The 12,995-nt window shown below is 43.5% G+C and overlaps 1 protein-coding gene across 1 annotated transcript in view; it reads left to right on the top strand.

Moving 5' to 3' along the window:
• The window catches only part of dlec1 (DLEC1 cilia and flagella associated protein), a 212,563-nt gene that overhangs the window by 162,012 nt on the left and 37,556 nt on the right, over nucleotides 1–12,995 (top strand). Inside the window, exons 33-34 of the mRNA XM_073055048.1 lie at nucleotides 2,569–2,700; nucleotides 8,449–8,571. Of these exons, the coding sequence (XP_072911149.1) occupies nucleotides 2,569–2,700; nucleotides 8,449–8,571 (255 nt within the window). The remainder of the gene's footprint in view (nucleotides 1–2,568; nucleotides 2,701–8,448; nucleotides 8,572–12,995) is intronic.

Below are 12,995 nucleotides of genomic sequence, written 5' to 3'. Positions count from 1 at the left end.
GCAGGGTGAGCAAAACTGAACAAAATACAACTTCATCAACATCTTGCACAACTGCAACATAACATCCCAACTTCTTTACGCAGTGCCCTGACAGATGAAGGCCAGCATAGGCCTAAAGCCCCATTCTGCCTCCCCTCTCATCCCTTCTCTTCTCCTCACCTGCCTGTCACCTCCTTCTAGTGCCCCCTTCCTCCTCCTCTTCACTGTTCCACTGTTCTCCTATAAGATTTTTCCATCTTTAGCCTTTTACCTTGTTCACCTATCACCCCTACCTTCCCCCACCTGGCTTCACTTACCACCTTTCAGCTTGTACTTCTTCCCCCCTCCCCAACCATCTTATTCTGATTTGTTCTCCCTTCCTTTCCAGTCCTGATGAAGGGTCTAGGCACAAAATGTTGACTTGTTTATTCCCCTCCATAGATGCTGTCTGGCCTGCTGTGTTCCACCAGCATTTTGTGTGGGTCACCACTTCATCTGTCTGCAATGCCACTTTATGTACTTCTACTCCCAGATCCCTCTGTTCTGTAATACTCCCCAGGGCCATAATGTTCCTAAAATGTCACACCTCACACTTATTTGATTTGGAATACAGGGAATTCAGAGTCTGATGGGATGATACTTAGGGGGTCACAGATTTAATAAGTTTTGCAAAAAAAAAGCAGGGAATGAAAGGGTTAACGTATGAGGAGTGTTTGATGGCTCTGTGTATGTACTCATTGGAGTTTAAAAGAATGGGGGGGGGATCTCATTGAAGCCTATTGAAAGGCCTCAATAGAGTCGATGAGGATGTTTCCTATCGTGGTGGATTCTAGGACCAGAGGGCACAGCCTCAACATACAAGGATATCCCTGTAGAAGAGAGATGGAGGAATTTCTTTAGCCAGAGGGTGATGAATCTGTGGAATTCAGTTCCACGGACATCTATGGAGGCTAAGCTCTTGGGTTTATTTAAATCAGAGATAGATTCTTGATTAGTCAGTGCATCAAAAATAACAGGGAGAAAGCAGCAGAATGGGAGTGAAGGGGATAATAAATCAGCCGTGTTTGAATGGCGGAGCAAACTCGATGGGCCAAGGTGCCTAATCCTGCTCCTATGTCTTATGGAGAACAAAATAATTGTTACTCCAGATCGTATGCAGCACAAAAGCACCACAATTAGATAAAGAACACAATAATATATTTTTTAATGCAATAAATATAAATACATAAGATAGCTTATATACATGGATTGTGTATGTATAACTATGAAGTAACTCTAGTGTGATTGATAAGAAAAGATAAATAGGTTGGGGATGTGGAGGGTTGGGTTAGTGGGTGCAGGTGTTGATCAACCTTACTGCTTGAGGAAATTAAATGTTTTTGAGTCTGTTGGTCCTGGGGTGGATGGGAGTGGGACAATCAGTCCATGAGCAGGGAGGGTGATACCCTTCATGTTGTTACTGGCCCTTCTCCAGCATCTTTCTGTATATGTGTCCATGGTGGTGGTTATGCTGGTGATGCATTGGTCTGTTTTGACTCCTCATTGTACGCTTGTAGATCTTCCCTACCTGCTGCATTGAAGTTTCTGTACTATGCAGTGATGCAGCTTGTTAGGATATTCTCTACTGCACATCTGTAGAATGATGTGAGTATGGATGTGTATAGTTCATCTCTCTTCAGCTTGCACAGAAAGTAGAGGTATTGGTGAGCTTTCCTGATTGTGTAGAATGTGTTCTGGGACCATGAGACCACTTCTGTTTTCTTGTGTGGAAAAGGGACAGGGTTAATAAATCAGATAGACAACATTCATCAAAGCTAGGCAAAGTTAGAAAAGAAGCTTACTTTAATTTGCAGAAGCAGTTAAGGATGGGGAGAACCAAAAGAAACCACGAGAAACTGGAATGCAGATGGGGCTGAGGGAGAGGGGTGAAACTTGTCAACCACAGAGTATTCATTTGGGGAAAATGTAGGTGGTGGTAAATGCAGAAAGATGGGGCTATTGCTCATGAATTCAGACAATGTGTAATACTTACACTCTTTACAAATGTTGTCATCTCAGTTCTACTAAAATATATCAACCAAAGCAATCCCAAGTTCCTCCTGCCTGAGTCTTTGTGCCCTTTGTTTTCAGTTCCAGCAGCCTTTACCACTGATGAACTACATCTTGGGATTCCTATCCGAATTTCTAATCCTCCTGTTACATGCCATACCTTTAAGCTTCCTGCTGTTAACTGTATACTTTCTTACATTTGACCTCATGAAGTGTGGCAACCCACACTTGCCCGTATTAAACTGCATGTACCATTTCTTGGCCCATTGCTACAACTGACTTATCTCCTGCTGTATCCTTTGATGACCACCTTCACCGTCCACAACTCCACCAATGTTTGCAATGTAGTTTAGTTTCAAACTTCTTGGATTTGTCCTAATATTGGATGTCAGATTAGGCTGTATTATTGCAGTTCAGTAGAGGAAATTTCACTAAAACGTAGCTCATTTCTCTACGCTTGCATTTGAGTCAGGACTGGCACTGATGGTGGAAAAAACATTGGTTTTCTTTTTGTTTTAAATATGTCTGCATTAATTTGAGGACAAGGAAGAGGAGGAGGAGCCTGTGGATGAAGAAAATGCAATGCGAACTGATGATCTCATTTCTGTGGTGCTGCGAGTTCATGAGGGCCTTGCAGTAGATTATCCATATTACGTGACTCCCAGGCAGACGGTGAGTGGCTTCTAGTACCAGGAGCGATGGATTCCATTGAAGATGCAATGCAATCTGAGGAAGCTCAAAATAAATTTATTATACAAATTTATATTATGTATGTCACCATATACTACACTGAGAATCATTTACTTGTGGACATTCACAGTAAATACAAAGAAACACAATAGAATCAATGAAAAAATACACACAAGACAAACAGCCAATGTTCAAAGGACAAAAAATTGTGCAAGTACAAAAGTAACAAAAAATAATGATAAATAAGCAACAAATAACGAGTATGTGAGATGAAGAGACCTTGAAAATGAGTCCATTGGTTGCGGGAACAGTTCAGTGATGGGGCAAGTGAAATTATTTGGGTGACATTATCCCCTCTGGTTCAAGAGCTTATGGTTGAAGGGTAATAAACTGTCCCTGAACCTGGTTTAGGTCCTGAGGTTCCTGTACCAGTAGCAAAAAGAGAGCATGGCTGGATGGTGGGGTGATGACTGTGCCAGTGAAAAATATCAATCAGAATCACCGTCATGTGAGATTTATTAACTCAGCAGCAGCAGCAGTTCAATGCAATACATAATCTAGAAGAAGAAAATAATAATAATAATCATTATTATAAATAAGTAAATCAATTACAGTATATGTATATTGAATAGATTAAAAATTGTGCAAAAAACAAATAATATATATTTTAAAAGTGAGCTAGTGTTCACAGGTTCAATGTCCATTTAGGAATTGGATGACAGAGGCAAAGAAGCTGTTCCTGAATCGCTGAGTGTGTGCCCTCAGGATTCTGTATCTCCTACCTGATGGTAACACTGAGAAAAGGGCATGCCCTGGGTGCTGGAGGTCCTTAATAATAGACGCTGCCTTTCTGAGACACCACTCCCTAAAGATGTCCTGGGTACTTTGTAGGCTAGTACCCAAGATGGTGCTGACTAAACTTACAACCTTCTGCAGCTTCTGTCAGTCCTGTGCAGTAGCCCCTTCATACCAGACAGTGATGCAGCCTGTCAGAATGCTCTCCACGGTACAACTACAGAAATTTTTGAGTGTATTTGTTGACATACTAAATCTCTTCAAACTCCTAATGAAGTATAGTCACTGTCTTGCCTTCTTTATAACTGCATCGATATGTTGGGACCAGGTTAGGTCCTCAGAGATCTTGATACACAGGAACTTGAAACTGCCCACTCTCTCCACTTCTGATCCCTCTATGGGGATTGGTATGTGTTCCTTCGTCTTACCCTTCCTAAAGTCCACAATCAACTCTTTCGTCTTTCTGACGTTGAGTGCAAGGTTGTTGCTGAGACACCATTCCACTAGTTGGTATATCTCACTCCGGTACATTCCTGCATCTCAATCTGAGATTCTACCAACAATGGTTGTATCGTCAGCAAATTTATAGATGGTATTTGAGCTATGCCTAGCCACACAGTCATGGGTATAAAGAGAGTAATGCACCAGTATTGATCGTCAGCGAGGAGGATATGTTATCACAAATCCCCACAGATTGTGGTCTTCTGGTTAGGAAGTCGAGGATCCAATTGCAGAGGGAGGTCCAGAGGCCCAGGTTCTGTAACTTCTCAATCAGGATTGTGGGAACGATGGTATTAAATGCTGAGCTATAGTTGATGAACAACATCCTGACTTAGGTGTTTGTGTTCTCCAGGTGGTCTAAGGCTGTGTAAAGAGCCACTGAGATTGCATCTGCCATTGACCTATTGTGGAGATTGGCAAATTGCAGTGGGTCCAGGTCCTTGCTGAGGCAGGAGTTCAGTCTAGTCATGACCAGCCTCTCAAAGCATTTCATCACTGTAAATGTGAGTGCTACTGGGTGACAGTCATTAAGGCAGCTCACATTATTTTTCTTAGGCACTGGTATTATTGCTGCCTCTTTGAAGCAAGTGGGAATTTCTGCCCGTAGCAGTGAGAGGTTGAAAATGTCCTTGAATACTCCCACCAGTTGGTTAGCACAGGTTTTCAGAGCCTTACCAGGTACTTCACCAGGACCTTCTGCATGCAAGGCTTCACCCTCTTTAAACACAGCCTAACATCAGCCTCTGAGACAGAGATCACGGGGTCATCAGTTGCAGCAGAGATCTTCACAGCTGTAGTTATATTCTCCTTTTCAAAGCAGGCATAGAAAGCATTGAGTTCATCTGGTAGTGAAGCATCGCTGTCAAATTGTCAATATTGGGCTCTTGATTTTCTCCCTGTCGCCTCCCCCCACATCACCATCGCCTACCTCTCCTTCATCCCAGCCTTAATCATAGAGTCAGATTAGACTGGAAGTAAGAACAAGAATGTGCTGGAGAAGGAATGGGAATGATTAGTCAAGGTGGTTGTAGGAAGGAAATGGTTACATAGAATATAGTACAGCACAGGAACAGGCCCTTCAGTCCATGTTATCTGCACCAAATACGATGCCAAATTAAACAAAATCACAAACATGAGAGATTCTGAAGATGATGGAAATCCAGAGGAACAAATACAAAAATGAGAAAAACTGCGGATGCTGGAAATCCAAAGCAACACACACAAGATGCTGGAGGAATTCCACAGGCTAGTCAACATCTATGGAAAAGAGTAACCAGTCAATGTTTTGGGCTGAGACCCTTCTTTGGGATTGGAAAAAAGATGAGGTCAGAGCAAAAAGGTGGGGAGAGGGGAGGAAGGAGTACAAAGTGTAGGTGATAAGTGAAACTGGGATTTGGGGAGGCATGAAGTAAAGAGCTGGGAAGCTGATTGATGAAAGAGATAAAGGGCTGGAGAAGGGGGAATCTGGTAGGACAGAACAGAAAACCATGGAAGAAAGAAAAGGGGGAGGAGCACCAGAGGGAGGTGACGGGCAGATAAGGAGATAAGGTGAGAGAGGGAAACAGGAACGAGGGAATGGTGAACAATTACCAAAGTTCGAGAAGTCCATGTTCCTACCATCAGGTTGGAGGCTACCTAGATAGAATATATATAAGGTGTTGCACGTCCAACCTGAGTGTGGCCTCATTGCAGCAATAGAGGCCACATCATAGCCATGGACAGACATGTCGGAATGGGAAGTAGAATTAAAGTGGTTGCCATCAGGAGATCCTGCTTTATCTGGCTGATGGTGCGTAGGTGCTCGGCGAAGCAGACTCCCAATCTACATCAGGTATAACACATACAAAATGTTGGAGGAACTCAGCTCATCAGGCAGCAGCTATGGAGGGGAGTAAATAGTTGACATCACTGTACTGATGAATGAACTCGGCCCAATATCAACTGTTTATTCCTCTCTGTGGATGTTGCCTGACCTGCTAAGCTTCAGCAATATTTTGTATTTGTTAAACTAAATCCCTTCATCCTATACATGTTCCATCTCTCTCCATTCCCTGCATATTCACATATCTATCCAAAAGCCTCTTAAACACCCCTGCTGTCTCGGCTTCCACCAGGGCTCTTGGCAGGCTGTTCCAGGAAGCTAACACTGTGTCAACAAAAGCGGTCATAACATTTAATATTTCCCCCTTTTGCCTTAAGTGCATGTTCTTTAATATTTCTACCCTGGGAAAATGATTGTCTACTCTATTTGCACTCAGTGGCCACTTTATTAGGTACATCTGTACATCTGCTCGTTACTGCAAATAACTAATCAGTCAATTATTTGTGACAGCAACTCCACGCATGAAAGCATGCAGACATGGTCAGGAGGTTCAGTTGTTGTTCAGTCCAAACATCAGAATGGGAAAGAGATGTTATTGAAGTGGCTTTGACCGTGGAATGATGGTTGCCAGAGGGCTGGTTTGAGCATCTCGGACACAGCTGATCTCCAGGAGATCAACACCCACAACGGCCTTTCATAATATAAGCTTCTATCATGTCTTCCCTCAGCCTCTGGTACTCTAGAGCAAACACTCCCTGCTTGTCTGACCTCATTGTTAGTTAGTCCATCAATCCCACAAGGACATAGACCGCTGACTGCAGCTTGTCAGAGTCCTCAGTCCTAAACTAATCTGCTGGTGGTCCTGAATGATAGAAGGGAGATCAGCCCTGTAGCTTCAATGGACTAGTAGGTTTTAACTGCATGACTTAATTTATCTTCCAAACGAAGATCTGTCCTTTTCCAGGGATGAGGTCTATGGAGCTTCTGTTGCCATTGGGATGGGGTTGCTCATCCCATGCTCAGCCGGGCTTGGGGTTGTCCATGGTAGAGTTCTGTAGTTCATGCCCGTTCTGAAATTCTTTAGCTATGTTCCAAGCCAGAAGCATTTATTCTAACTGACAAAAGAAATTGGACAGGATTCGGCCAAGGACCTGGGCATAACAGATTTTAATGCTTGTTGATATACTGATTAGGTTTTTGAAGTAGAAGGAAGCATACCTTTTCTATTCAAGACTGGGGGAAAATATAGAGTCATAGAAAACTTCAGCTCAGAAACAGGCCGTTTGGCCCATCTAGTCCATGCCAAACCATTTAAACTGCCTAGTCCCAATGACCTGCATCCGGACCATAGCCCTCTATATCCCGTCCATCCATGTAGCTGTCCAAACTTATTTTAAATGTTTCCATTGAAATTGTATTCACCACTTGCGCTGGTAGCTTTTTCCACACTCTCACCACCCTCTGAGTGAAAAAGTTTTCCCTCATGTTCCTCTTAAACATTTCACCTTTCACCCTTAACCCATGACTCTAGTTGTAGTCTCAGCCAGCCTCAGTGGGAAAAGCCTGCTGCATTTACCCTAACTATACACCTCATAATTATGTATATCTCTATCAAATCTCCTCCTGTGTTCTGTGTTCTAGGGATTAAAATTCTAACCTATTCAATCTTTCCTTATAACTCAGGTCCTTCAGTACTGGCAACATCTTTGTAAAGATGAATAATTATAATCCATATTATTGTGGCAGAATCCCAGTCTTAAGTTGTTGATCAGAATTGCAGCAAGGGTTTAACAGCATGTCCAGGGTGGGGCAAAATAGACATCTGACCCAAAAATTTTGTTTACAATATTATGAGGGATATAGATAGGGTAACTGCATGCAGACTTTCTCCCCTCAAGGTGAGTGAGAGTAGAACTGGAGATTGTAGGTTTAGGATGAAAAGTGAAATATTTAAGGAGAACCTGATGGGGAACTTCACTCAGAGGGTGGTGAGACTGGAGCAAACTGCCAGTGGAAGTGGTGGATGCAGGTTTGATTGCAACATTTAAGAGAAGTTTGAATGTACAGTACATGTATGGGGGGTGGTGTGGTATGGAGGGCTATGGTTCAGGTGTGGATCAGTGGGATTAGGCAGAATAACATTTTGGCATGGACTAGATGGACCAAAGGGCCTGTTTCTGTGCTGTAGTTTTCTTTTACTCTATATGTTCAGTCTGCTTCTGTGCTGTAGTGCTCTATGACTATGAATTTGCTGCATTAGCTGTCCTTCTCCCAGACCAGGTTATGCTAAAATTGGATGTCTATTATTAAATATAAACTATTGATCAGTTTAGAAGTGCAGGGAGGCAACCAGAGTGGAATTGTTAGTTAATTTATAAAATTTGTAAGAGTTATTTGGAGAGTAACCAAAAGGCTTGAATGACAAAATAAATAATTAGTGCACTAAATCTAGTCATTGGGAGGACAACTGTCAGTTAAATACTTCTCAACTATTCTGGAAAAGATATCGGACGTTTACTAAAAGAGGAGAAGCAGAGCCATGATTCCTGGGTTGGCTGGTGGGTAGAATATGGCCACATCCACTGGTTTTAACTGTTTGCTTTGCTTCCCAGGTGGTCCCTGCTTGTGGCTGTGCCACCATCAACGTCTCCTTTACTCCACTTACTCTGAACGGAAAAGCAAGAAACGTAGAGTGCAAGGGCTTTGCGTTTGGGTACCTTAGTCTGGATGACAAGGTGACGTACCATTTCTATTAAAACATAGAGCCTAATGTTAAAATGTCTTTACACTGATATAGATCTTCATCAGTTGGGTAGATGTGTGAGGGAGGACAAATGGAGTTTAATTCAGGTAAGTGTGAAGCATTACATTTTGGAAGGACATATCAAGGTGGGATTTTTACATTGAGTGGAAGGGAACTGGGTACTGTTGTAGTAAATAGTTTCCTTAAAGTGGAGTCACAAGTGGACAAGGCAGTGTCTTTTGGCACATTGACCTTCATCAATCAGACCAATGAGTATAGAAGCTGGGTTGTACAAAATGTTGGTGAGGCCACACTTGGAGCATTGTCTTCAGTTTTGGTCACCCTATGATGTGATTCAACTGGAAAGAGTGCAAAAATAAGTCACTAGGATGTTACCAGGACTCAAAAGACAGAGTTATAGGAGAGATTAAACAGGCTGGGCACTCACTCCTTAGAGCGTTGGAGACTGAGAGGTGTATAAAATCACGAGGGGCATAGATAGCGTGAGCTGTCTTCCTCTTTAGGGTTGTGGAATTGAAAACTTGAGGATTTAGTTCTAAGATTAGGACAGCATGGTAGTTTAGCAGTTATCATTATACTTTACCGTGCCACTCATCGGGGTTCAGTTCCTGCCACTGTCTGAAAGGAGTTTGTACGTTCTCCCCATGACCTCATACGTGGCTTTCCAAAGGTGTACGGTTAGGGTCAGTGAGCTGTGGGCATGCTATATTGTCGGAATCATGTTGACACGGTAGGGTGGCGGTTAGCGCGATGCGTTGGAATTTGGAATTCTCCAGGTGCTCCTGTTTCCTCCCACAGTCCAAAGGTGTACCGATTAGTAGGTTAATTGCTCTTTGTAATTTGTCCTGTGATTAATCGAGGGTTACATAGATGGGTTGCTGGGCAGTGTGACTGGCTGGTCCAGAAGGGCCTATTCTGCACTATATCTCTAAATAAAACCACTTGCACATATTAGGACTGTGTTGGCCATTGACTCAAGCATTTCACTGTACGTTTTGATGTACTTTGACAGATAAAGCTCACCTCTTTAAATCTTTCTGAAAGCTTTAATAAGAATCTGGTGGGCCACTTTTTTACACAGTGGGTGGTAGATAAATGGAATGAAAAGCTGCTGAGGTAGTGGAGTCAGAAACCTTGGGTTGTTTGGTTGGTTCCGTGTGACGGGTGGGTTTTAGTGAGGGGGAGAGGGGAGAGAGTCACCATGCTTCCTACAACACGGCATGCCCACAACTCACTAGCTCCAATTATACATCTTTAGCATGTGGGAGGAAAGCGGAGCATCCGGAGGAATTCAAGCAGTCAGACTCAGAATCCCGATCAGAATCAGGTTTATTATCACCGGCATGTGTCGTGAAATTTGTCAACTTAGCAGCAGCAGCAGTTCAATGCAATACATAATATAGAAGAAAGAATAACATAGAATAGTACAGCACATTACAGGCCCTTCGGCCCACAATGTTGTGCTGACCCTCAAACTCTGCCACACATATAACCCCCCAACCTTAAATTCCTCCATATACCTGTCTAGTGGTCTCTTAAACTTCACTAGTGTATCTGCCTCCACCACTGACTCAGGCAGTGCATTCCACGCACCAACCACTCTCTGAGTGAAAAACCTTCCTCTAATATCCCCCTTGAACTTCCCTCCCCTTACCTTAAAGCCATGTCCTCTTGTACTGAGCAATGGTGCCCTGGGGAAGAGGCGCTGGCTGTCCACTCTATCTATTCCTCTTAATATCTTGTACACCTCTATCATGTCTTCTCTCATTCTCCTCCTCTCCAAAGAGTAAAGCCCTAGCTCCCTTAATCTCTGCTCATAATGCATACTCTCTAAACCAGGCAGCATCCTGGTAAATGTCCTCTGTACCCTTTCCAGTGCTTCCACATCCTTCCTATAGTGAGGCGACCAGAACTGGACACAGTACTCCAAGTGTGGCCTAACTAGAGTTTTATAGAGCTGCATCATTACATCATGTCTCTTAAACTCTATCCCTCGACTTATGAAAGCTAAAACCCCATAAGCTTTCTTAACTACCCTATCTACCTGTGAGGCAACTTTCAGGGATTTGTGGACATTTACCCCCAGATCCCTCTGCTCCTCCACTCTTCCAAGTATCCTGCCATTTACTTTGTACTCTGCCTTGGAGTTTGTCCTTCCAAAGTGTACCACCTCACACTTCTCTGGGTTGAACTCCATCTGCCACTGCTCAGCCCACTTCTGCATCCTATCAATGTCTCTCTGCAATCTTTGACAATCCTCTACACTATCTACAACACCACCAACCTTTGTGTCGTCTGCAAACGTGCCAACCCACCCTTCTACCCCCACATTCAGGTCGTTAATAAAAATCACAAAAGGTAGAGGTCCCAGAACAGATCCTTGTGGGACACCACTAGTCACAACCCTCCAATCTGAATGTACTCCCTCCACCACAATCCTCTGCCTTCTGCAGGCAAGCCAATTCTGAATCCACCTGGCCAAATTTCCCTGGATCCCATGCCTTCTGACTTTCTGAAAAGCCTACTGTTTGGAACCTTGTCAAATGCCTTACTAAAATCCATGTAGATCACATCCACTGCACTACCCTCATCTATATGCCTGGTCACCTCCTCAATGAACTCTAGCAGGCTTGTTAGACATGATCTGCCCTTCACAAAACCATGCTGACTGTCCCTGATCAGACCATGATTCTCTAAATGCCCATAGATCCTATCTCTAAGAATCTTTTCCAACAGCTTTCTCACCACAGAGGTAAGGCTCACTGGTCTATAATTACCTGGACTATCCCTACTACCTTTTTTGAACAAGGGGACAACATTCGCCTCCCTCCAATCCTCTGGTACCATTCCTGTGGACAACGAGGACATAAAGATCCTAGCCAGAGGCTCAGCAATCTCTTCCCTTGCCTCGTGGAGCAGCCTGGGGAATATTCCATCAGGCTCCGGGGACTTATCCGTCCTATGTATTTTAACAACTCCAACACCTCCTCTCCCTTAATATCAACCTGCTCCAGACCATCAACCTCACTCATATTGTCCTCACCGTCATCAAGTTCCCTCTCAGTGGTGAATACCGAAGAGATGTATTCATTGAGGACCTCGCTCACTTCCACAGCCTCCAGGCACATCTCCCCACTTTTATCTCTAATCGGTCCTATCTTTACTCCTGTCATCCTTTTGTTCTTCACATAATTGAAGAATGCCTTGGGGTTTTCCTTTACCCTACTTGCCAAGGCCTTCTCATGCCCCCTTCTTGCTCTTCTCAGCCCCTTCTTAAACTCCTTTCTTGCTACCTTATATTCCTCAATAGACCCATCTGATCCTTGCTTCCTAAACCTCATGTATGCTGCCTTTTTCCACCTGACTAGATTTTCCACTTCACTTGTCACCCATGGTTCCTTCATCCTACCATTCTTTATCTTCCTCACCGGGACAAATTTATCCCTAACATCCTGCAAAAGATCCTTAAACATCGACCACATGTCCATAATACATTTCCCTGCAAAAACATCATCCCAGTTCACACCAGCAAGTTCTAGCCTTATAGCCTCATAATTTGCCCTTCCCCAATTAAAAATTTTCCTGTCCTCTCTGATTCTATCCTTTTCCATGATAATGCTAAAGGCCAGGGAGCGGTGATCACTGTCCCCCAGATGCTCACCCACTGACAGATCTGTGACCTGACCCAGTTCGTTACCTAATACTAGATCTAGTATGGCATTCCCCCTAGTCAGCCTGTCAACATACTGTGACAGGAATCCATCCTGGACACACTTAACAAACTTTGCACCATCTAAACCCTTGGAACTAAACAAGTGCCAATCAATATTAGGGAAGTTAAAGTCACCCATGATAACAACCCTGTTATTTTTACACCTTTCCAAAATCTGCCTCCCAATCTGCTCCTCGGTATCTCTGCTGCTACCAGGGGGCCTATAGAATACCCCCAGCAGAGTAACTGCTCCCTTCCTGTTCCTGACTTCTACCCATACTGACTCATAAGAGGATCCTGCTACATTATCCACCCTTTCTGCAGCTGTAATAGTATCCCTGACTAGTAATGCCACCCCTCCTCCCCTTTCCCCCCCTCTCTATCCCTTTTAAAGCACTGAAACACAGGAATATTGAGAATCCATTCCTGCCCTGGTGCCAGCCAAGTCTCCGTAATGGCCACTACATCAAGCACTACATCTATCGATCAAGCAATCAATCAATCAATCAATCAATGCATATGTGTATTGAATAGATTCTGGCCCAAGATGTCACTGAGTAGGGTGGCTGTGTTGCGAACTCCATAGCAACTTTACAGTGTATTGCTAATTTCTGCAAATTTCCTTCGCATTTCTTGTTCAAGAAGCTGTGATAGTCACATCAGAATGATAGACTGACTCTGCT

This window comes from Hemitrygon akajei, chromosome 8 (genome assembly GCF_048418815.1).
Source record: "Hemitrygon akajei chromosome 8, sHemAka1.3, whole genome shotgun sequence".
In the NCBI taxonomy this organism is placed as follows: domain Eukaryota; kingdom Metazoa; phylum Chordata; class Chondrichthyes; order Myliobatiformes; family Dasyatidae; genus Hemitrygon; species Hemitrygon akajei.
This window is presented reverse-complemented; position numbering and strand designations above follow the sequence as displayed.